The sequence below is a fragment of the Pseudophryne corroboree genome, chromosome 7, assembly GCF_028390025.1.
Source record: "Pseudophryne corroboree isolate aPseCor3 chromosome 7, aPseCor3.hap2, whole genome shotgun sequence".
Taxonomy (NCBI): Eukaryota; Metazoa; Chordata; class Amphibia; order Anura; family Myobatrachidae; genus Pseudophryne; species Pseudophryne corroboree.
Window position 1 is genome coordinate 445,333,375 of NC_086450.1, and position 26,251 is coordinate 445,359,625.

General features: G+C 45.4%; 1 protein-coding gene across 1 annotated transcript in view; it reads right to left on the minus strand.

Annotated features, from left to right (window-relative positions):
- CORO7 (coronin 7) overlaps nucleotides 1-26,251 on the minus strand; it is a 242,589-nt gene that overhangs the window by 29,429 nt on the left and 186,909 nt on the right. Inside the window, exon 15 of the mRNA XM_063934975.1 lies at nucleotides 14,991-15,087. Coding sequence (XP_063791045.1) covers nucleotides 14,991-15,087 — 97 coding nt within the window. The remainder of the gene's footprint in view (nucleotides 1-14,990; nucleotides 15,088-26,251) is intronic.

The following is a 26,251-nucleotide window of genomic DNA, read 5'->3' on the forward strand; positions in this document are numbered from 1 at the left end:
AATCTAAATATATTCTGCAGGTAGTCCGCACGTGGCTGAGAGGGTGCTCTTTTTAGAGAGGACCGACACGCCAGTAGCTGCGTATAGCAGCTTCCACTATCCCGGACCCACGCCTTTTTGGAAGGGGGGGAAGGGATGTGGATAAATATAAAAAAAATAAAAAATAAAAATAAAAACCTTGAAGTTTTCTGTGGAGCTGACATCCACTAGTACCTTCCCGACTGGAGGCACAGAAAAATACTGAAGTCTCTATGGGAGTATGGAGGGGGTAACCAGTTGCTAATTTAAATATTTAAATGTGCCATTCCCGGCTACGCCCAGTCCATATCCCAAGAGTACTCCAGTGACCCCTAGTGGATGAAAAAGAAATACCTATTTATTAAGGCCCTTTTAGTACCTTGGGTAGAAGGCCAGCATAGAGGAGGTGGTGCTTGACCTGTAGCCCCTCCCCCAGGTCTGGGCGCCAGTCTACTGCAGATTTCCCGCTCTTGAACTACCTCACACTCCCTCCTTCCTCAGAGACCCGGGCAGCCATCTTACAGCAGGCAGGTCTCCGGGAACGCTGGGCTCAGTCTCCCTGTAAAAACGTCTGCAGCACGCCAGGTTTTTACAATCACTTATATCCTACCTGCTTCAAAACAAGCTGAGTAGTTGATTCAAGTGTTCATTGCAGTAATAATAAGATTTTAAACCTACCGGTAAATCTTTTTCTCCTAGTCCGTAGAGGATGCTGGGGACTCCGTAAGGACCATGGGGTATAGACGGGCTCCGCAGGAGACATGGGCACTATAAAGAACTTTAGAATGGGTGTGCACTGGCTCCTCCCTCTATGCCCCTCCTCCAGACCTCAGTTAGAGAAACTGTGCCCAGAGGAGACGGACAGTACGAGGAAAGGATTTTGTTAATCTAAGGGCAAGATTCATACCAGCCCACACCATCCACACCGTATAACATGGAATATACTAACCTGTTAATAGTATGAAACAAAACAGCATCAGCCCGAGACTGATCAAAACTGTAACATAACCCTTATGTAAGCCAAAACTATATACAAGTCTTGCAGAATTTAGTCCGCACTGGGACGGGCACCCAGCATCCTCTACGGCAGGCATTCCCAACCACGGTCCTCAAGGCACACCAACAGTGCAGGTTTTAGTGATATCCAGGCTTCAGCACAGGTGGTTACATCAAAATAACGGAGGTACTAATTAAGTCACCTGTGTTCAAGCCTGGATATCAATAAAAACCAGGACTGTTAGTGTGCCTTGAGGACCGTGGTTGGCAAACACTGCTCTACGGACTAGGAGAAAAAGATTTACAGGTAGGTTTAAAACCTTATTTTCTCTTACGTCCTAGAGGATGCTGGGGACTCCGTAAGGACCATGGGGATTATTCCAAAGCTCCAGACCGGGCGGGAGAGTGCGGATGACTCTGCAGCATCGATTGAGCAAACATGAGGTCCTCATCAGCCACGGTATCAAACTTGTAGAATTTAGCAAAAATGTTTGAACCCAACCTAGTAGCTGCTCGGCAAAGCTGTAAAGCAGAGAAGCCTCGGGCAGCCGCCCAAGAAGAGCCCACCTTCCTAGTGGAATGGGCCTTTACTGAATTTGGTACCGGCAATCCAGCCGTAGAATGAGCCTGCTGAATAGTGTTGCAGATCCAGCGAGCAATAGTCTGCTTAGAAGCAGGCGCGCCAACCTTGTTGGCTGCATACAGGACAAACAGAGCTTCTGTTTTCCTAATTCGAGCCGTTCTGGCTACATACATTTTTAAGGCCCTGACTACATCAAGGGGTTTGGAATCCTCCAAATCTCCCGTAGCCACAGGCACCACAATAGGTTGGTTCATATGAAACGATGACACCACCTTAGGCAAAAATTGAGAACGAGTCCTCAACTCTGCTCTATCCACATGGAAAATGAGATAGGGGGTTTTATGAGACAAGGCCGCCAAGTCTGACACCCGTCTTGCAGATGCCAAGGCCAATATCATGACCACCTTCCAAGTTAGAAATTTTAACTCAACAGTTTGAAGGGGCTCAAACCAGTGAGATTTTAGGAACTGTAACACCACGTTAAGGTCCCATGGTGCCACTGGGGGCACAAAAGGAGGCTGAATGTGCAGCACTCCCTATACAAAAGTCTGGACTTCTGGGAGAGAAGCCAATTCTTTTTGGAAGAATATAGAAAGGGCCGAAATCTGTACCTTAATGGAGCCTAACTTTAGGCCCATATCCACTCCAGTCTGTAGAAAGTGGAGAAACCGGCACAAGAGGAAGTCTTCCGTAGGAGCATTCTTGGCTTCACACCAAGAAACATACTTCCTCCAGATACGGTGATAATGTTTCGCTGTCACCTCCTTCTTAGCCTTTATCAGAGTAGGGATGACTTCCTCCGGAATACCCTTCCCAGCTAGGATTTGGTGTTCAACCGCCATGCCGTCAAACGTAACCGCGTTAAGTCTTGGAACACGCAGGGCCCCTGCTGTAACAGATCCTCCCTGAGAGGAAGAGGCCATGGATCTTCTGTGAGCAGCTCCTGAAGATATGAATACCAGGCCCTTCGAGGCCAATCTGGAACAATGAGTATTGTCTGCACTCTTTTTCGCCTTATGATTCTCAGTATCTTTGAGATGAAAAGAAGAGGAGGGAACACATAGACCGACTGAAAAACCCATGGTGTCACGAGAGCGTCCACCGCTACTGCCTGAGGGTCCCTTGACCTGGCACAATACCTCCGAAGCTTCTTGTTGAGGTGTGACGCCATCATGTCTATTTGAGGAATTCCCCAAAGACTTGTTATCTCTGCAAAAACTTCTTGATGAAGTCCCCACTCTCCTGGATGGAGATCGCGTCTGCTGAGGAAGTCTGCTTCCCAGTTGTCCACTCCCGGAATGAATACCGCTGACAGAGCGCTTACGTGATTTTCTGCCCAGCGCAGAATCCTGGTGGCTTCCGCCATTGCCACTCTGCTCCTTGTCCCGCCTTGGCGGTTTACATGAGCCACGGCTGTGACGTTGTCTGATTGAATCAGAACCGGTAGGTCGCAAAGAATATTCTCCGCTTGTCGTAGGCCGTTGTATATGGCCCTCAATTCCAGTATGTTGATGTGTAGACAAGCCTCCTGGCTTGACCACAGTCCCTGAAAATTCCTTCCTCGTGTGACTGCTCCCCATCCTCTGAGGCTCGCGTCCGTGGTCATCAGAACCCAGTCCTGGATGCCGAACCTGCGACCCTCTAGAAGGTGAGCACTCTGGAGCCACCACAGGAGAGACACCCTGGCCCTGGGGGACAGAGTTATTTTCTGATGTATTTGAAGGTGGGATCCCACTGAAAAGTCCTCGCATGAAACCTGCCGAAGGGGATGGCCTCGTAGGTCGCCACCATTTTTCCCAGTACTCGAGTGCACTGATGGACTGACACACTTTTCGGTTTTAACAGGTCTCTTACCATGTTCTGGAGTTCTTGGGCTTTTTCCCTCGGGAGAAAAACCCTCTTTTGTTCTGTGTCCAGAATCATGCCTAAGAAAGACAGCCGAGTCGTTGGAACCAACTGCGACTTCGGTAGATTTAGAATCCATCCATGTTGCTGTAGCACTCCCAGGGAGAGCGACACGCTTTTCTGCAACTGTTCCTTTGATCTCGCTTTTATCAGGAGATCGTCCAAGTACGGGATCATTTTGACTCCTTGCCTGCGTAGGAGCACCATTATTTCCGCCATTACTTTGGTGAACACCCTCGGGGCCGTGGAAAGCCCAAATGGCAACGTCTGAAACTGGTAATGACAGTCCTGTACAGCGAATCTCAGGTATGCCTGATGAGGAGGATATATGGGGATGTGAAGGTATGCATCCTTTATGTCCAATGACACCATAAAATCCCCCCCTTCCAGGCTGGAGATGACTGCCCTGAGCGATTCCATCTTGAACTTGAACCTTTTTAAAAACAGGTTCAGGGATTTTAGATTTAGAATGGGTCTGACCGAGCCATCCGGTTTTGGGACCACAAATATGGTTGAATAGTACCCCTTCCCCTGTTGCGTTAGGGGAACCTTGATAATCACTTGCTGTTGACACAGCTTTTGAATTGCAGCTAAAATTATCTCCCTCTCTGGGGGAGAAGCTGGTAAAGCCGATTTGAAGAATCGACGAGGAGACACGTCTTCGAATTCCAGCTTGTAGCCCTGGGATACAATTTCCATCGCCCAAGGATCCACGTCCGACTGAACCCAGACGTGGCTGAAGAGTCGAAGACGTGCCCCCACCGATGCGGCCTCCCTCAGGAGAGCCCCAGCGTCATGCGGTGGATTTAGTAGAAGCCGGGGAGGACTTCTGTTCCTGGGAACTGGCCGTAGCAGGCATTCTCTTCCCTCTACCCTTACCTCTGGCGAGGAAGGAAGAGCCCCGTCCTCTTCTGGACTTATGCGACCGAAAGGACTGCATCTGATATTGAGGAGTTTTCTTTTGCTGTGGGGGAACATAAGGCAAAAAGGTAGATTTACCCGCAGTAGCTGTGGAAACCAGGTCCGCGAGACCTTCCCCAAATAAAACCTCACCCTTGTAGGGTAAAACTTCCATATGCCTCTTTGAGTCGGCATCACCCATCCAATGGCGGGTCCACAGTGCTCGCCTAGCCGAGACCGCCATCGCGTTGGCCCTTGAACCTAGTAGTCCGACATCTTACTGAGCGTCTCTCATATATAAGACTGCGTCTTTGATGTGACCTACGGTCAACAAGATGGTATCCCTATCTAGGGTATCAAGATCAGCTGACAAGGTATCTGTCCAAGCTGCTACCGCGCTACAGACCCAAGCCGATGCTATAGCCGGTCTGAGTAAAGCACCAGTATGTGTATAAATGGGATGCGGTCAAGATGCCGCCGGCCGGAATCCCGGCGGTCGATATACCGACGCCGGAATCCCGGCCGCCACAATCCCAACATATTCTCCCTCCGTGGGTGTCCACGACACCCATAGAGGGAGAATATAATAGTGTGCTGAGCGTAGCGAGGCACCGTGCCCGCAAGGGGCTGTGTTCTGCTCGCCACCCCTGTCGGGATTCCGGCGTCGGTATTTTGAACGCCGGGATTCCGGCCGGTGGCATTTAGTACTCATCCCGTATAAATTGATTTTAAAGTCGTTTCCTGTCTGCGATCAGCAGGAACTTTGAGAGCTGCCGTGTCTGGGGACGGTAGCGACACCTTTTTGGATAAGCGCGTCAAAGCTTTGTCCACCCTGGGCGAGGATTCCCACCGTACCCTCTCCTGTGCTGGGAAAGGGTACGCAATAAGAACTCTTTTGGGAATCTGCAGTTTTTTATCTGGAGTTTCCCAAGCTTTTTCAAATAACACGTTCAGCTCATAAGATGGGGGAAAGGTTACCTCAGGTTTCTTTTCCTTATACATGCGCACCCTCGTGTCAGGGACCGAGGGGTCATCTGTGATATGCAAAAATAGGATTTTGGTACTTACCAGGTAAATCCTTTTCTTTGAATCCATAGGGGGCACTGGAGTACTCTTGGGTTATGGACTGGGCGTAGCCGGAAATGGCACATATTTAAATATTTAAATTAGTAACTGGCCATCCCCTCCATAATCCCATAGAGCCTTCAGTATTTTTACTGGGCCGAACAGGAGTGATAGAGAGGATGAACCATAGAGAATTACATATAACATTATATGAACCTATAACATTATAATATAATGGTCAACCCTAAAGTTGACACATAACGGAACTGATAACAATCAGTTGATACCATAACATCGAATGCATTGGTGATGAAGTGTTACCATAAGATCCACAGACCTTACCACAAGACAGGTAAACTGCTCTGGGTGGGCGTCCAGTGCCCCCTATGGATTCAAAGAAAAGGATTTACCTGGTAAGTACCAAGATCCTATTTTCTTTTTCATCCACTAGGGGTCACTGGAGTACTCTTGGGACGTACCAAAGTTTCCCCCTTGGGCGGGAGAGCAGTTTGGCACCTGTAATACTAGACGGCCAAAGCTAAATGCTGATGCCGCAAACGTAGCCAACCTGTAAAAGCGCACCAACATGCGCACAGATGGTCATGCACTGATGACCATGTAGCAGCTCGTCTACGCTGTTTCGTAGAAACTCCACGACCTGCTGCTCCTGACGTTCCCAAAGAACGTATGGAATGGTCTGACACTGATGTAGGCGGTTGAAGCCCGCTTATGACGTTCACTAGAACGTTTGGAATGGTCTGACCTTGATGTAGGCGTTGTAGCCTATTATGAAGCTAAGCCTGACGTATGACATAAGGACTGCTTGGAAGCTTGTAAAGCCATCTTCACTACATTATAGAGAACAATGTGTCTGGTCTACGTACAATTGTTTGGGTTACATAAACGCGTAGTGCGCGTACCACATTCAAAGTAACTTAAGTTCTCGAACATATTGATAACCGAGGAACTACATTAATTAGTTGATGCGTGACATTATACGATCTTTGACTGGAACACGGAATTTGTGCGAAGTTCCGCCCTATGACCATAAAACACCAGATTTGGGGCCTTGACATGCAAGCCACCCTATGTTAAAAACACGCCTTGCTGAGAGGCTAAGGCTAAGAGAAAAGTGTTTACCAATTGATAAACGTAACATCCACTTGTTGTAAGAATTCAACAAATGAAGACTGTAAATAAAAAACCTAAAACCAGATCACGTCCCCTGGCGCTGTAGGTGGTAAAACCAGATCACGTCCCATGGCGCTGTAGGTGGTATAAATGGAGGTCGTCTGAGGACACCGTGCAGGAAAGTGTGTACAATCGGCAAAGGAGCCAAACACCTTTGCAGGTAAATTGACATGCAGAGACCTGCACCTTGAGTGTAGAATATAATCCTTCACCAAACCCAGTCTGTAAATATAATAAAAGACGGGATAACTTGAAAATGATGTTGGAAACTTCTGAGCGTCACACCAACCTATAGAGGCACGCTAAACCTTGTGATAATGAGCTGCCGTACTGGCTTCCCAGCTCCTAACATGGTTTGTATACCAGATTCTGGAATGCCCTCCGTTCTTGAGAGCGCTTTGAACAGCCACCCCGTGAAACGCTGCCGCGCTAAAACGGGGTAAAAGAACTGACCCTAGTGGGATAGGTCCGGACGTGGCGAGAGCGGTGAAGGATCGGCTGCGAGTAGTTTGCGGAGATCCAAGAATCATGGCCTCCGAGGCCAATGTGGCGCCACTAGTATGACTGCCATGGAGTCTTGTATGATCCATTTTAGTACCCGAGGAAGCAGCGTAACCGTTGTAACAGATTCACAATGCTGTACAGCCACGCGATCGTGAGAGCATCAGAGCATCTACAGCTGCTGCCTTCGGAGCCCTTGTACTGGACACATACTGGGATGGACACATACTTGGATGTTTTTTTGTTGTTGTTTTTTTTGTGTTTTTTTTATTTGTTTTTGCGAGATGCCAATAGATACCCCTGTGGGTAACTCCACCGCTGGACCGACATCTGGAACACTTAAGAATTCAATGCTCAGTGTCCTGGAATAAGCTGCCTTCAAGCTGTTCACTCCCAGAATGAACATGGAGCAACTTGCCGCATGGTCATGCGACTTCGATTCCGTCCTTGATCGGTTATGTATGCGATCGCCGTTGTGTTGTCTGACCGCACTTGGACAGTCTGAGAACGGAGCATGTGGCCCGCTTGCCGCAGCGCGTTTGACCGAAATCTCCGTGATTTGTGAAGTTATTAATTTTTGGGACCCCAGGTCCCCAACCTCTGAGACTCGCGTTCATATTTAGAATTATCCAATTCCAGACGCCGAACATTGTCCCTGCGGTAAAATTATGTACTTGGAGCCACTAGAGTAGTGAAACTGTGGCCCTTAGAGACAACCGTACTATTTGATGAACTTGTAGGAGCGTGCAAGAACTTCCAGATGAAAATTACCTGAGTGACTCCTTGCGAAGTAGAGTGCGTCGAAAGACGTCACTCTCCTTACCAATAGGCAAAAGGCCAACCGGATCAAGACTGTACGTGGCTTGCGTACGAACTGTACGTGATGACGAACAGTTTGTGTGGTATGTTCAGGCAGGTAAATCCGTGTAATCACGGAATTATCCCTATGCATGAGTCCGTTGTTACGGAATGAGGCTTGATATCTCTAGGTTAACAATCTAACCGTGCTGAACGACACCCTTGTACGTTAGTAAGGGCCGTTGCATGACGAAGTTTTGAGACGGAGCTTTAATGAGCAGATCTGCAAAACACTGAACTGTTATCACTTCCAGGGATGAGCTATCACGATAGCCATTACTTGTGACAACCCTAGGCGCCATACGAAGCCAAAACGGTAGCGCTCAAAAGCGAGAATGGTTTTTACTGCCAACTTAAGTAGGCCTGATGCGTCTAAGTACCTATTCTTGTTGAAATCCAGAATCACTGTGATTTTCAATCTGTAGTCATCAACTGCAGGTAGTCATGAATGTGTAGTATAAGTGACGCCCTGATTGACCTGAAGGGTCAGTATCGGACTGACAGATTCAGCCAGCTTTGGAACTACCCCAAACTGGAATAATGACCGTGACTCAGTTGTTGACTGCAGTCAAAGTGCTCAATCTACTAGAGCTTGTATGGCGGTGTGCAGAACCGCGATTTTATCTTCTGACCCAGGCAGACCCGTCTTGCAAATTGCAATGGTGGAAAACAATCAACCTTTGTCTGATAAACTGCGAACCCAAAAATTGCGGATCCCCCAACTGTGGATGCCCACAACTGACGATCGGCAATGGCCTGGAAACTCATTCTAGCCCTGGCTTTTCATTGGCTTAGCTGTAAACGCCACTGAAACCCTGGTTAAAGATGCCTGGAAGTAGGTGGCAGCCTTTAACCGTATATTGACGACAATCAGACAATTAGAGGTTATCGAAAACCACGTTCACTACCACCTGACCCGTCTGTGGATGTTCCTGTAGCACGGCCCCGAAAGGACCGAGATGTAAAAACTATATCCTGAATCTATTTATTTAGGAATTTGTCCAAGACAGGACGAAACATGTGGGCAGCGTAAGGTAATGTTTCTATTCTCGTTTAGAAACGGACACCGTCCTGTTAAGCACGTAGCGAAAAACACGTCGTGCCGCACTAGTGAAACTGAAAAGCGAGAACTAAACTGGCTGACATCCACAGAAACTGTACCTAGATATTGAGCAGAATCACAAGTGTGATCAGCGAGAAGCGTAAGGTGTGCTTCTTGTAGGGCAAACGTGAACTGTTTTGCCATGCAACCACTGCCCTGTTAAGCCGAAACCGGGCCCAAACCAGGTTAAACAACACCCCTACTGCTGTATACTGTAGGACACACTGCGACGGGTATCTCTGAAACTGTCAAATTAGAAAACAATAATAACAATTGTTCACAGTCAGTATATACGCCAGCCTCCCCCAACGAGGAACGGCAATAGTGCGTATGTGCAGTCTTATTTGTCCGACGGACTCTGCAGCGAAGCTGCTATGTCTTAGCCTTACTCCTTATGTACACGGACAAACAAGTACAGAAGGATAGACCAGTACCGTGACTTAGTACCACGTAAATAAAGTGTGTATAAATCTACATTACAACACACGTGTTCATCTTGTGCTGTACAAAAGCAAGAAAATAAAATTCCTAACAACACCCCGGCTCCTCTAGAGGCCGAGTGTTGTAGGGCAGCAACTTCCTGGGAAGAACCAGGAAGTAATGTTAAAATGGTGCCCGGCCATGTGCTTGCTTAGTGCAAGATTGCTGATACACCAAGTTCCATATATATATATATATATATAAATATAAACACAGAGATATATAGTAATACATGCACATGTATATACACAGACACTGTATACTATCAGTGTGTAAACACACAAACACATATACACACACACATATATATATATAAATATACACATATATATATATATATATATATATATATACAACAGTTATATTGTATATGTAACAGACACTGATATTGGCCACAGGCTTAAAATTCCTGATGATTTTACTGCCTAAACGCAGCTTAGTTATTGGGGCCTCCCTGCGGGCTTCCTCTCCCCCTCTCTCTCCTGCAGAAGAGTCTTATTTGCAGGTGCAGCCTTTATTATGGCTGCCGATTTCCCCCACACTGCTCCCCCCCCGTTGTTCAGCAGACGGGAGACGGGGAGTGCAAGTCTTACCGCGGCCGTGTGAAGGACTGCACGTCGGAGATAGGTGAGCGGCTGCCAGAGCGGGCCGCGGCAGCAGCTGTCCGCGGTCAGCTCGGCCGCACACCCCATCAGAGCCGTACCAGGGTAGGGAGGAGGACGGATTGCGCGGACACTGGCGCGACGGGAAGCGGCGAGCGTTCCGGCGGTAATGGCGGGAGCTGCTCGCTAGCTACCCCTGCAAGCGTCCAGCGGCGCCGGGTGACCCAGGAAGCGTCGAGCGGCCTGCGCAGTGCCGGGGTTCGCTCGCCCCGTGCAAGTGGAGAATTATCAAGGTTTTACTAGTGGCAGGCAGCAGGGGAACGCCATTAAAGTATATAAATACACACAGTCGCCACATAATGGGCGGCAGCGTGAGCTGACCGCTCGCAATAGACAGAAAAAAAGTAAGTAAGTGAGCGGCGGCAGTGAGAGCTGCCTACCGCTCAGTACCTGCACCACCTGCGGAGGCCATGACGGGACCTTTCTGTAAGCGCCGTCCTGCGTCCTTGTGCAGCCCGTGGCTGCAATCAGCTGCGCTGATTTTAGTCAATGGCGGGGCCCTTTGTATGAGCGCCGGCAGACCATCTGCTGCTAATGCAGCACCAATGATCCCTAACCCGAACTTCTCTGATAAGTTGGGAAGGGATCAGGTAGAAAACCAAAAATAAACTTGTTTGAAATAATCTTGCTTGAAGAATCGCAGGACATTCAGTCCTCAGTACCTTCCGCTAGAGGCACAGAAAAATACTGGAGGCTCTATGGGATTATGGAGGGGATGGCCAGTTACTAATTTAAATATTTAAATATGTGCCATTTCCGGCTACGCCCAGTCCATAACCCAAGAGTACTCCAGTGACCCCTAGTGGATGAAAAAGAAACATCTTTTATTGCAATAATCATATAATGAATACTTTTGGCCACCCTTGGGTGTAGCCTTGCATCATCGTAGTCGACACTGGAGTCAAAATCCGTGTCGGTATCAGTGTCTGCTATTTGGGATAGGGGACGTTTTTGAGACCCTGAAGGGCCCTGTGACACCGTCAAAGCCATCGATTGACTCCCCGTATAATCCCTGGTCTCTACTTTGTCCAATCTCTTATGTAACAAGGTCACATTTGCATTTAAAGCATTCCACATGTCCAACCACAATCAGGTGTCGGCGTTGCCGACGGAGACACCACAATCATCTGCTCCACCTCCTTTCTAGAAGAGCCTTCTGTCTCAAACATGCCGACAAAGGCGTACCGACACCCCCCCCCCCCCTTCCACACACACAGGGATTGTATATATATATATATATATATATATATATATATATATAGAGAGAGAGAGAGAGAGAGAGAGAGACAGTTCCCCCCGATAAGGCCTTTTGGAGAGACAGAGAGTATGCCAGCACACACCCGGCCCCAATAACCCTGGAAACAAAATTCCCAGATAAACAGCGCATTTATATAATCATATAGATAAATCTATACACTCACTGCGCCTTACAAGTGCCCCCCCCCCCCCCTCTTTTTGAGCCCTCTGTCACCGTGTTCAGCGGTGGAGTCCGGGGAGCCAGCTTCTGCAGTGTGCTGTGGAGAAAATGGCGCTGGTTAGTGCTGTGAGATCAAGCTCCGCCCCCTCAGCGGCGGGCTTCGGTCCCGCTCAAATTTATTTATACTGGTGGGGGATTATAAAATATATTGCCACCACAGCCTATATATTCATATGAGCCAGTCCTAGAGGTTTATTGCTGCCCAGGGCGCCCCCCCTGCGCCCTGCACCCATCCGTGCCTGCAGTGTGTGTAGTGTGTGGGAGCAATGGCGCGCAGCGTTACCTCATAGAAGATCCGAAGTCTTCAGCCGCCTTTGAAGTCTTCTTTCTTCGTATACTCACCCGGCTTCTATCTTCCGGCTCTGCGAGGAGGACGGCGGCGCGGCTCCGGGACGAACGGTGAGGTGAGACCTGCGTTCCGAATCCCTCTGGAGCTAATGGTGTCCAGTAGCCTAAGAAGCAGAGCCCATCATTTAAGTAGGTCTGCTTCTCTCTCCTCAGTCCCACGATGCAGGGAGCCTGTTGCCAGCAGTGCTCCCTGAAAATAAAAAACCTAACAAAATTCTTTTTACAGAGAAACTCAGGAGAGCTCCCTGTAATGCACCCAGTCTCCTCTGGGCACAGGATCTAACTGAGGTCTGGAGGAGGGGCATAGAGGGAGGAGCCAGTGCACACCCATTCTAAAGTTCTTTAGAGTGCCCATGTCTCCTGCGGAGCCCGTCTATACCCCATGGTCCTTACGGAGTCCCCAGCATCCTTTAGGACGTAAGAGAAATTGTATATTTATTTGCATTGTATGTGACTGTGTGCTAGTTCTGCTGTCTGACTTTCCTTTCAGCTATATCATATATACCTATCTCTGTTATTTCTATACCCTATACACAGGTGCTTTCAGGGCTATTTCTCACAGCACATACTTGTCTGTGTTCAGTCACATGCTACACTCTGACTATCTATATCATATTATTTCAGAGTGTAATGGCGCCCATATTGTTGTACTAACGTGTCTAACAAAAAGCAGAATCCCCTGTGCTATTCTCATGTAGAGTTTGCCTGGCAGGGTTATCTGCGGAGGATGTTATATAGGAGGGCCACTGTGCTGTTACACACCTCCTAGTCAGTCCACACCTCCTGCTCCTACGCAGGAGCCTCTCTGGGCAGTGTTCACTAAACTATTAGGTACTCTCGTGGACCGACTTACAACCACCGGGTATGGGACTCAGGGTTGACAGTGTCTAGGTCGACACCTATTTGTCGACAGTGGCTAGGTCGACACGGCCATTAGGTCGAAATGAGTTTTTCGTGTTTTTTTGGTGTCGTTTTCTTCAAAAAGTGACCAGGAACCCCAATTAGTGCACCGTGTCCCCTGCTTCGGGAAGGTTACCATTCCCAATCGTAGTCCATGTGGCTCATAAAGTATGAAAAAGTTTTAAAAAAAGGACAAAAAAATGTGAAAAACTCATTTCGAGCTTTTTGCATGTTGACCTTGTTTATGTCGACCTAATTTCCGTGTCGACCTAGCCACTGTCGACCCAGAGTCCAGATACCACATCCACCATGGGCCCCCTTTGTTGCTACCACCCATATAGTACCAATAGTGAATCCACCATGGGTGGATACCCTGTCTACTGTCAACAGCTAACGCAAACTCTGACTAGACATAAGGCCCTAACAGGGTATAAATATGCCACTGGTTCCTCTAGGCAAGCTACTTTTTCCTCTCAATCCACGGCATTATCAGATTCTGATGCGTCATCTGAGGAAGAGGGTGAGGATACAGCTCTTCCGGTCACAGACTACTTGTGCAGCAGAGGTGGAAGCTCCCATTCTAGTAGATGTGCCTGCCCCAGTTGAGACTATTAAAAAAAAATTCAACTTTCTGAAGAGGAACCCGCACCTGTTGCTAAGAAAACTGAAGTGTGTAAAAAGCAAAAGATAAATCAGAATTCCCACATTCTGATCATTTAAAGGAAATTAGACAGGAACCCTGGAACACTCTTGGTAAGAAGTCCCCTTCATCTAAGCGTGCGTTAGCTCGCTATCCTCTCCCAGCAGCAATGTGTGCAAAGTGGGAAATTCCACCTCCAGTGGATTCCCATGTCACACGTCTTGTTGTGACGTCCACTTTGCTTGTCACAACCGTCTCCTCACTGAAGGAACCGACTGAAGGACGAATACAAAATAGTCTGAAATCTATTTATTCTCTCACGGGGGCTATTCATAGGCCTACAGTGGCAGCTTCACGAGCAGCAAAGGCTATCAAAGCATGGTTACAGGCACTTGAAGAGGAACTGCCTTCAGATATGTCTGATGAATGCAGAATCTACCTGACACATGTTAAGACAGCGACTTCTTACATTGGGGAGGCATTATCAGAGGCTGGAGTTCTAGCAGCAAGGGCATCAGCAACCTCTGTGCTGGCACGCCCTATTTTTTGGCTATGTTCTTGGAAAGTAGATATAGATTCCAAGAAAACATTGAAAATTCTACCCTTTCCGGGTGATATACGCTTTTTTGCCACCGGCTCTTACCCAGCGGGTCAAAAGTTCCACTTTTCGTACCTTTCGTCCATAAGGGAAAGAGAAAGGACAGGTGATCCCTAGGCACTTCAAAGAAAGAGAGTTAACAAAGGTAAGTCTACCATAACTGGCGTTTTCTTCTTCAGGGTTCATAGGGGTTTCACAGGGAACATCGGGGATGTTCTAAAGCAGTGGTTTAAGGGAGGGGATGCGCCTGAGAGGATACAAAAATCCAGCGTCCAAAAGAAGCATCCTGAGAGGCGAACGTATCAAAGGCATAAAACTTAAGAAACGCGTGGAACGAAGACCACGTAGCCACCTTGCACATTTGCTCGGCGGACACACAAAGTCTACTATACTTCTCGTTTTTATAGTGCTGTGTGTCCCAACTCTATCGCTGATTGTAATTAGTATTTTTTCTGACAGAGAGCTGTGTAGACCTCTGAACTGTGCTTTTCTTTGTGTGTGTTGGAGCCACAGAGCAAATCTTTTTCTGTGTTCAAATTTCTAATTAATGTAGAGATCATCTAAAAAAGCATAGTTTGACTTTACAATGGAGACTTCACACATGCGCAATGGTAGTTTTCAAAAGCGACACCTGGCGGACGAACACCAATATTGCACCCGACGAAGACTTCAATCATTATACTTTGACTGAATACACCACGCTGCGAAAATCCCACGGTGCCCACAGGGAAAACACAGTTGACACAGCTGAGTGACCATCACTTACCCAGAATGCCCTGCAAGGAGCGCTGACTGGTGCTGGAGACAATACCGCTGGAGGGGGACGTTGCAGAGCTTGTGGGAGAAGAAAGGGCACTGCCATCCTAAGAGACAGAGGTGGAGAGAACACGGTGACATGTGGCTAGTCATGCAGAGGAAATGGGGGGACACTGCGGGTATGTTACTACAAATACACAGCTCCGGTTAGGTGCAGGGAACCCTGACACTGGAATGGTATTATAACTAGATTATTGATAAAAAAATAAGATGATTATTATATTAATGGTATTATAAATAAATTATTTGTATAACTAGATCATCGCTAAATAATAAGAAATTTTATTGTATTATTGGTATTATAACTAGATCATCGCTAAAAAAAAAATTATTATTATTATATTATTGGTATTTGTATTATTGGTATTATAACGAGATTAGCGCTAAATAAGAAAAAAAAAAAGCAACTACGAAGTAAACAAAACAAAAACAAGGACCTGACAAAGAACATGCACAATATATAATATACATGGAGTGTGTTTCACATGTACGTGTGTTGTAGAAATGTGTGTGTTAGTGTGTAGCAGGTATAGGTGTATATGTTGCAGGTATATCTGTGTATGTGTGTTGCACATATGTGTGTGTATGTTAGTGTGTTCCAGGAGTAGGTATGTGTATATTAGTGTGCTGTAGGTGTGTGTACATTAGTGCGTTGCTGGTGTATGTGTGTTAGCATGTTGCAGTGGTGTGTATATTAGTGTGCACTAGGTGTGTTAGCATGTTGCAGATATAGGTGTTAGTGTACTGCAGGTGTGTGTGTGTTAGCATGTTGCGGGAGTGTGTGTGTTAGCGTGTTGCATGATTAGTATGTTGCCGGTATATCTGTGTATGTGTGTTGCACATCTGTGTGTGTATGTTAGTGTGTTCCTGGAGTAGGTATGTGTATATTAGTGTGCTGTAGGTGTGTGTACATTAGTGCGTTGCTGGTGTATGTGTGTTAGCATGTTGCAGTGGTGTGTATATTAGTGTGCACTAGGTGTGTTAGCATGTTGCAGATATAGGTGCTAGTGTACTGCAGGTGTGTGTGTGTGTGTGTGTGTGTGTGTGTGTGTGTGTTAGCATGTTGCAAGAGTGTGTGTGTTAGCGTGTTGCATGATTAGTATGTTGCAGGTATAGGTGTTAGTGTACTGCAGGTGTGTGTGTGTGTGTGTGTGTTAGCATGCTGCAGGGGTATGTGTTTTAGCGTGTTTCAGGTATATGTGTGGTAGCATGTTGCAGGAATATGTGTGTCAGCATGTTGCAGCCAGAAGAAGGTGTTTCAGCATGTTGCAGGTGTAGGTGTCAGCATGTTGCAAGTGTGTTGCAGATGTAGGTGTTAGTGTATTGCAGGTATATGTGTGTTAGCGTGTTGCAGATGTGTGTGTGTTAGAATGTTGCAGGCGTGTTGCAAGTGTAGGTGTATCAGCATGTTGCAGGTGTATGTGTGTAGGTGTGTCAGACTGTTGCAGGTTTATGTGTGTTAGCATGTTGCAGGTGTAGGCGTGTTGAGGTGTTGCAGGTATATGTGTGTAAGCATGTAACAGGTGTGTGTTAGCATGATGCAGGTGCATACGTGCTAGCATGTTACAGGTGTAGGTGTTTTAGTATGTTGCAGGTAAATGTGAGTTACCATGTTGTGTGTGTGTGTGTGTGTGTGTGTGTGTGTGTGTGTGTGTGTGTGTGTGTGTGTGTGTGTGTGTGTGTGTTTTGCAGGTGCATGTGTTTTAGCATGTTGCAGGTATGTGTGTTTTAGCATGTTGCAGGTATATGTGTTTTAGCATGTTGCAGGTATATGCGTTTTAGCATGTTGCAGGTATATGTGTGGGCATGGTGTAGGTGTGTTAACGTGTTACAGTGTAGGTCTGTCAGCAGGTGTAGGTGTTAGTGTATTGTAGGTGTATTAGCATGCTGCAGATGTTAGTGTATTGCAGGTACATGTGTGTTAGTGTGTTGCAAGTGTATTAGCATGCTGCAGGTGTAGATGTTAGTGTATTGCAAGTGTAGGTGTTCGTGTGTTGCAGGTGTAGATGTTAGTGTGTTGCAGGTGTATTAGCTTGCTGCAAGTGTACGTGTTAGTGTGTTGCAGGTGTATTAGCTAGCTGCAGGTGTTCATGTTAGTGTGTTACAAGTGTAGATGTTAGTGTATTGTAGGTGTTAGTGTGTTGCAGGTGTATTAGCTAGCTGCAGTGTAGGTGTCAGTGTGTTGCAGATGTATTAGCTTGCTGCAGGTGTACATGTTAGTGTGTTACAAGTGTAGATGTTAGTGTGCTGCAGGTGTATTAGAATGCTGCAGGTGTAGGTGTTAGTATATTGCAGGTGTAGATGTTAGTGTGTTGCAGGTGTATTAGCATGCTGCAGGTGTTAGTGTATCGCAGGTGTAGATGTTAGTGCAGGTTTAGATGTTAGTGTATTGCAGATGTAGATGTCAGTGTGTTGCAGGTGTATTAACATCCTGCAGGTGTAGATGTTAGTGTACTGCACATGTAGGTGTTTGTGTGTTGCAGGTGTATGTGTGTGTTAGTGTATTGCAGGTGTATTAGCATGTTACAGGTGTAGATGTTAGTGTATTGCAGGTGTAGGTGTTAGTGTGTTGTAGATGTTAGTGTATTACAGGTGTAGGCATTACTGTATTACAGATGTAGGTGTTAGTGTGTTGCAGGTGTATGTGTGTTAGTGTGTTGCAGGTGTATGTATGTTAGTGTATTGCAGGTTTATTAGCATGTTGCAGGTGTAGATGTTAGTGTATTGCAGGTTTAGGTGTTAGTGTGTTGTAGGTGTAGCTGTTAGTGTATTACAGGTGTAGGCGTTCGTGTATTACAGGTGTAGGTGTTAGTGTGTTGCAGGTGTGTGTGTGTTAGTGTGTTGCAGGTGTATGTGTGTTAGTGTATTGCAGGTGTATTAGCATGTTGCAGGTGTAGATGTTAGTGTATTGCAGGTGTATGTGTTAGTTTGTTGCAGGTCTATGTTAGTGTATTGCAGGTGTAGGTGTTAGTGTATTGCAGGTGTAGGTGTTAGTGTGTTGCAGGTGTATTAGCATGCTGCAGGTGTAGATGTTAGTGTGTTGCAGGTGTAATGTCAGTGTATTGCAGGTTTATGTGTTAGTTTGTTGCAAGTGTATGTTAGTGTATTGCAGGTGTAGGTGAAACTGTGTTGCAGGTGTAGGTGTTAGTGTGCTGTAGGTGTATTAGCATGCTGCAGGTGTATGTTAGTGTATTGCAGGTGCAGGTTTTAGTGTGTTGCAGGTGTATTAGCATGCTGCAGGTGTAGGTGTTAGTGTATTACAGGTGTAGGTGTTAGTGTGTTGCAGGTGTATGTGTGTTAGTGTGTTGCAGGTGTATTAGCATGTTGCAGGTGCAGGTGTTAGTGTATTACAGGTGTATGTGTGTTAGTGTGTTGCAGGTGTATTAGCATGTTGCAGGTGTTAGTGTATTGCAGGTGTATGTGTGTTAGCATGTTGCAGGTGTAGGTGTAGGTGTGTATTACAGGTGTATGTGTGTTAGTGTGTTGCAGGTGTATTAGCATGTTGCAGGTGTAGGTGTTAGTGTATTACAGGTGTAGGTGTTAGTGTGTTGCAGGTGTATGTGTGTTAGTGTGTTGCAGGTGTATTAGCATGTTGCAGGTGCAGGTGTTAGTGTATTACAGTTGTATGTGTGTTAGTGTGTTGCAGGTGTATTAGCATGTTGCAGGTGTAGGTGTTAGTGTATTGCAGGTGTATGTGTGTTAGCATGTTGCAGGTGTAGGTGTTAGTGTATTACATGTATATGTGTGTTAGTGTGTTGCAGGTGTATTAGCATGTTGCAGGTGTAGGTGTTAGTGTATTGCAGGTGTAGGTGTTAGTGTGTTGCAGGTGTATTAGCTAGCTGCAGTGTAGGTGTCAGTGTGTTGCAGATGTATTAGCTTGCTGCAGGTGTACATGTTAGTGTGTTACAAGTGTAGATGTTAGTGTGCTGCAGGTGTATTAGAATGCTGCAGGTGTAGGTGTTAGTGTATTGCAGGTGTAGATGTTAGTGTGTTGCAGGTGTATTAGCATGCTGCAGGTGTTAGTGTATCGCAGGTGTAGATGTTAGTGCAGGTTTAGGTGTTCGTGTATTGCAGATGTAGATGTCAGTGTGTTGCAGGTGTATTAACATCCTGCAGGTGTAGATGTTAGTGTATTGCACATGTAGGTGTTTGTGTGTTGCAGGTGTATGTGTGTGTTAGTGTATTGCAGGTGTATTAGCATGTTACAGGTGTAGATGTTAGTGTATTGCAGGTGTAGGTGTTAGTGTGTTGCAGGTGTAGGTGTTAGTGTGTTGTAGATGTTAGTGTATTACAGGTGTAGGCATTACTGTATTACAGATGTAGGTGTTAGTGTGTTGCAGGTGTATGTATGTTAGTGTATTGCAGGTTTATTAGCACGTTGCAGGTGTAGATGTTAGTGTATTGCAGGTTTAGGTGTTAGTGTGTTGCAGGTGTAGATGTTAGTGTATTACAGGTGTAGGTGTTAGTGTGTTGCAGGTGTATGTGTGTTAGTGTGTTGCAGGTGTATGTGTGTTAGTGTGTTGCAGGTGTATGTGTGTTAGTGTGTTGCAGGTGTATGTGTGTTAGTGTATTGCAGGTGTATTAGCATGTTGCAGGTGTAGATGTTAGTGTATTGCAGGTGTATGTGTTAGTTTGTTGCAGGTCTATGTTAGTGTATTGCAGGTGTAGGTGTTAGTGTATTGCAGGTGTATGTGTTAGTTTGTTGCAGGTCTATGTTAGTGTATTGCAGGTGTAGGTGTTAGTGTGTTGCAGGTGTATTAGCATGCTGCAGGTGTAGATGTTAGTGTGTTGCAGGTGTAATGTCAGTGTATTGCAGGTCTATGTGTTAGTTTGTTGCAAGTGTATGTTAGTGTATTGCAGGTGTAGGTGTTAATGTATTGCAGGTGTAGGTGTTACTGTGTTGCAGGTGTAGGTGTTAGTGTGCTGCAGGTGTATTAGCATGCTGCAGGTGTATGTTAGTGTATTGCAGGTGCAGGTGTTAGTGTGTTGCAGGTGTATTAGCATGCTGCAGGTGTAGGTGTTAGTGTATTACAGGTGTAGGTGTTAGTGTGTTGCAGGTGTATGTGTGTTAGCATGTTGCAGGTGTAGGTGTTAGTGTATTACAGGTGTATGTGTGTTAGTGTGTTGCAGGTGTGTTAGCATGTTGCAGGTGTAGGTGTTAGTGTATTACAGGTGTATGTGTGTTAGTGTGTTGCAGGTGTATTAGCATGTTGCAGGTGTAGGTGTTAGTGTATTACAGGTGTATGTGTGTTAGTGTGTTGCAGGTGTATTAGCATGTTGCAGGTGTTAGTGTATTACAGGTGTATGTGTGTTAGTGTGTTGCAGGTGTATTAGCATGTTGCAGGTGTATTAGCATGTTGCAGGTATAGGTGTTAGTGTATTACAGGTGTATGTGTGTTAGTGTGTTGCAGGTGTATTAGCATGTTGCAGGTGTAGGTGTTAGTGTATTACAGGTGTATGTGTGTTAGTGTATTGCAGGTTTATTAGCATGTTGCAGGTGTAGATGTTAGTGTATTGCAGGTGTAGGTGTTAGTGTGTTGCAGGTGTAGATGTCAGTGTATTACAGGTGAAGGCATTCATGTATTACAGGTGTAGGTGTTAGTGTGTTGCAGGTGTATGTGTGTTAGTGTGTTGCAGGTGTATGTGTGTTAGCGTATTGCAGGTGTATTAGCATGTTGCAGGTGTAGATGTTAGTGTATTGCAGGTGTATGTGTTAGTTTGTTGCAGGTCTATGTTAGTGTATTGCAGGTGTATGTGTGTTAGTGTGTTGCAGGTGTATTAGCATGTTGCAGGTGTAGGTGTTAGTGTATTACAGGTGTATGTGTGTTAGTGTGTTGCAAGTGTATTAGCATGCTGCAGGTGTAGATGTTAGTGTGTTGCAGGTGTAATGTCAGTGTATTGCAGGTTTATGTGTTAGTTTGTTGCAAGTGTATGTTAGTGTATTGCAGGTGTAGGTGTTAATGTATTGCAGGTGTAGGTGTTACTGTGTTGCAGGTGTAGGTGTTAGTGTGCTGCAGGTGTATTAGCATGCTGCAGGTGTATGTTAGTGTGTTGCAGGTGTATTAGCATGTTGCAGGTGTTGGTGTATTACAGGTGTATGTGTGTTAGTGTGTTGCAGGTGTATTAGCATGCTGCAGGTGTAGGTGTTAGTGTATTACAGGTGTAGGTGTTAGTGTGTTGCAGGTGTATGTGTGTTAGTGTATTGCAGGTGTATTAGCATGTTGCAGGTGTTAGTGTATTACAGGTGTAGGTGTTAGTGTGTTGCAGGTGTATGTGTGTTAGTGTGTTGCATGTGTATTAGCATGCTGCAGGTGTAGGTGTTAGTGTATTACAGGTGTAGGTGTTAGTGTGTTGCAGGTGTATGTGTGTTAGTGTGTTGCAGGTGTATTAGCATGTTGCAGGTGTAGGTGTTAGTGTATTACAGGTGTATGTGTGTTAGTGTGTTGCAGGTGTATTAGCATGCTGCAGGTGTAGGTGTTAGTGTATTACAGGTGTATGTGTGTTAGTGTGTTGCAGGTGTATATTAGCATGTTGCAGGTGTAGGTGTTAGTGTATTACAGGTGTATGTGTGTTAGTGTGTTGCAGGTGTATTAGCATGCTGCAGGTGTAGGTGTTAGTGTATTACAGGTGTATGTGTGTTAGTGTGTTGCAGGTGTATTAGCATGCTGCAGGTGTAGGTGATAGTGTATTACAGGTGTAGGTGTGTTAGTGTGTTGCAGGTGTATTAGCATGCTGCAGGTGTAGGTGTTAGTGTATTACAGGTGTAGGTGTTAGTGTGTTGCAGGTGTATGTGTGTTAGTGTGTTGCAGGTGTATTAGCATGTTGCAGGTGTAGGTGTTAGTGTATTACAGGTGTATGTGTGTTAGTGTGTTGCAGGTGTATTAGCATGTTGCAGGTGCAGGTGTTAGTGTATTACAGGTGTATGTGTGTTAGTGTGTTGCAGGTGTATTAGCATGTTGCAGGTGTAGGTGTTAGTGTATTACAGGTGTAGGTGTGTTAGCATGTTGCAGGTGTAGGTGTTAGTGTATTACAGGTGTATGTGTGTTAGTGTGTTGCAGGTGTATTAGCATGTTGCAGGTGTAGGTGTCAGTGTATTACAGGTGTATGTGTGTTAGTGTGTTGCAGGTGTATTAACATGTTGCAGGTGTAGGTGTTAGTGTATTACAGGTGTATGTGTGTTAGTGTGTTGCAGGTGTATTAGCATGTTGCAGGTGTTAGTGTATTACAGGTGTATGTGTGTTAGTGTGTTGCAGGTGTATTAGCATGTTGCAGGTGTAGGTGTTAGTGTATTACAGGTGTATGTGTGTTAGTGTGTTGCAGGTGTATATTAGCATGTTGCAGGTGTAGGTGTTAGTGTATTACAGGTGTATGTGTGTTAGTGTGTTGCAGGTGTATTAACATGTTGCAGGTGTAGGTGTTAGTGTATTACAGGTGTATGTGTGTTAGTGTGTTGCAGGTGTATTAGCATGTTGCAGGTGTTAGTGTATTACAGGTGTATGTGTGTTAGTGTGTTGCAGGTGTATTAGCATGTTGCAGGTGTAGGTGTTAGTGTATTACAGGTGTATGTGTGTTAGTGTGTTGCAGGTGTATATTAGCATGTTGCAGGTGTAGGTGTTAGTGTATTACAGGTGTATGTGTGTTAGTGTGTTGCAGGTGTATTAGCATGCTGCAGGTGTAGGTGATAGTGTATTACAGGTGTAGGTGTGTTAGTGTGTTGCAGGTGTATTAGCATGCTGCAGGTGTAGGTGATAGTGTATTACAGGTGTAGGTGTTAGTGTGTTGCAGGTGTATGTGTGTCAGTGTTTTGCAGGTGTATTAGCATGTTGCAGGTGTAGATGTTAGTGTATTACAGGTGTATGTGTGTTAGTGTGTTGCAGGTGTATTAGCATGTTGCAGGTGTAGGTGTTAGTGTATTACAGGTGTATGTGTGTTAGCACGTTGCAGGTGTAGGTGTTAGTGTATTACAGGTGTATGTGTGTTAGAGGTGTGTTAGCATGTTGCAGGTGTAGGTGTTAGTGTATTACAGGTGTATGTGTGTTAGCATGTTGCAGGTGTAGGTGTTAGTGTATTACAGGTGTATGTGTGTTAGTGTGTTGCAGGTGTATTAGCATGTTGCAGGTGTAGGTGTCAGTGTATTACAGGTGTATGTGTGTTAGTGTGTTGCAGGTGTATTAGCATGTTGCAGGTGTAGGTGTTAGTGTATTACAGGTGTATGTGTGTTAGTGTGTTGCAGGTGTATTAGCATGTTGCAGGTGTTAGTGTATTACAGGTGTATGTGTGTTAGTGTGTTGCAGGTGTATTAGCATGTTGCAGGTGTAGGTGTTAGTGTATTACAGGTGTATGTGTGTTAGTGTGTTGCAGGTGTATATTAGCATGTTGCAGGTGTAGGTGTTAGTGTATTACAGGTGTATGTGTGTTAGTGTGTTGCAGGTGTATTAGCATGTTGCAGGTGTAGGTGTTAGTGTATTACAGGTGTATGTGTGTTAGTGTGTTGCAGGTGTATTAGCATGTTGCAGGTGTAGGTGTTAGTGTATTACAGGTGTATGTGTGTTAGTGTGTTGCAGGTGTATTAGCATGCTGCAGGTGTAGGTGTTAGTGTATTACAGGTGTATGTGTGTTAGTGTGTTGCAGGTGTATATTAGCATGTTGCAGGTGTAGGTGTTAGTGTATTACAGGTGTATGTGTGTTAGTGTGTTGCAGGTGTATTAGCATGTTGCAAGTGTATTAGCATGTTGCAGGTGTAGGTGTTAGTGTATTACAGGTGTATGTGTGTTAGTGTGTTGCAGGTGTATTAGCATGTTGCAGGTGTAGGTGTATTACAGGTGTATGTGTGTTAGTGTGTTGCAGGTGTATTAGCATGTTGCAGGTGTAGGTGTTAGTGTATTACAGGTGTAGGTGTTAGTGTATTACAGGTGTATGTGTGTTAGTGTGTTGCAGGTGTATTAGCATATTGCAGGTGTAGGTGTTAGTGTATTACAGGTGTATGTGTGTTAGTGTGTTGCAGGTGTATTAGCATGTTGCAGGTGTAGGTGTTAGTGTATTACAGGTGTAGGTGTTAGTGTATTACAGGTGTATGTGTGTTAGTGTGTTGCAGGTGTATTAGCATGTTGCAGGTGTTAGTGTATTACAGGTGTATGTGTGTTAGTGTGTTGCAGGTGTATTAGCATGTTGCAGGTGTAGGTGTTAGTGTATTACAGGTGTATGTGTGTTAGTGTGTTGCAGGTGTATTAGCATGTTGCAGGTGTAGGTGTTAGTGTATTACAGGTGTATGTGTGTTAGTGTGTTGCAGGTGTATTAGCATGTTGCAGGTGTAGGTGTTAGTGTATTACAGGTGTATGTGTATTAGCATGTTGCAGGTGTAGGTGTTAGTGTATTACATGTGTAGGTGTTAGTGTATTACAGGTGTATGTGTGTTAGTGTATTACAGGTGTATGTGTGTTAGTGTGTTGCAGGTGTAGGTGTTAGTGTATTACAGGTGTATGTGTGTTAGTGTGTTGTAGGTGTTAGTGTATTACAGGTGTATGTGTGTTAGTGTGTTGCAGGTGTATTAGCATGTTGCAGGTGTTAGTGTATTACAGGTGTATGTGTGTTAGTGTGTTGCAGGTGTATTAGCATATTGCAGGTGTAGGTGTTAGTGTATTACAGGTGTATATGTGTTTGTGTGTTGCAGGTGTATTAGCATGTTGCAGGTGTAGGTGTTAGTGTGTTGCAGGTGTATGTGTGTTAGCGTGTTGCAGGTGTAGGTGTTAGTGTATTACAGGTGTAGGTGTTAGTGTATTACAGGTGTAGGTGTTAGTGTATTACAGGTGTATGTGTGTTAGTGTGTTGCAGGTGTATTAGCATATTGCAGGTGTAGGTGTTAGTGTATTACAGGTGTATGTGTGTTAGTGTGTTGCAGGTGTATTAGCATGTTGCAGGTGTAGGTGTATTACAGGTGTATGTGTGTTAGTGTGTTGCAGGTGTATTAGCATGTTGCAGGTGTAGGTGTTAGTGTATTACAGGTGTATGTGTGTTAGTGTGTTGCAGGTGTATTAGCATGTTGCAGGTGTAGGTGTTAGTGTATTACAGGTGTAGGTGTTAGTGTATTACAGGTGTATGTGTGTTAGTGTGTTGCAGGTGTATTAGCATGTTGCAGGTGTTAGTGTATTACAGGTGTATGTGTGTTAGTGTGTTGCAGGTGTATTAGCATGTTGCAGGTGTAGGTGTTAGTGTATTACAGGTGTATGTGTGTTAGTGTGTTGCAGGTGTATTAGCATATTGCAGGTGTAGGTGTTAGTGTATTACAGGTGTATGTGTGTTAGTGTGTTGCAGGTGTATTAGCATGTTGCAGGTGTAGGTGTATTACAGGTGTATGTGTGTTAGTGTGTTGCAGGTGTATTAGCATGTTGCAGGTGTAGGTGTTAGTGTATTACAGGTGTATGTGTGTTAGTGTGTTGCAGGTGTATTAGCATGTTGCAGGTGTAGGTGTTAGTGTATTACAGGTGTAGGTGTTAGTGTATTACAGGTGTATGTGTGTTAGTGTGTTGCAGGTGTATTAGCATGTTGCAGGTGTAGGTGTTAGTGTATTACAGGTGTAGGTGTTAGTGTATTACAGGTGTATGTGTGTTAGTGTGTTGCAGGTGTATTAGCATGTTGCAGGTGTAGGTGTTAGTGTGTTGCAGGTGTATGTGTGTTAGTGTGTTGCAGGTGTATTAGCATGTTGCAGGTGTAGGTGTTAGTGTATTACAGGTGTATGTGTGTTAGTGTGTTGCAGGTGTATGTGTGTTAGTGTATTGCAGGTGTAATAGCATGTTGCAGGTGTAGGTGTTAGTGTATTACAGGTGTATGTGTGTTAGTGTGTTGCAGGTGTATGTGTGTTAGTGTATTGCAGGTGTAATAGCATGTTGCAGGTGTAGGTGTTAGTGTATTACAGGTGTATGTGTGTTAGTGTATTACAGGTGTATGTGTGTTAGTGTGTTGCAGGTGTATGTGTGTTAGTGTATTGCAGGTGTATTACAGGTGTAGGTGTTAGTGTGTTGCAGGTGTATGTGTGTTAGTGTGTTGCAGGTGTATTAGCATGTTGCAGGTGTATGTGTGTTAGTGTGTTGCAGGTGTATTAGCATGTTGCAGGTGTATGTGTGTTAGTGTGTTGCAGGTGTATTAGCATTTTGCAGGTGTATGTGTGTTAGTGTGTTGCAGGTGTATTAGCATGTTGCAGGTGTATGTGTGTTA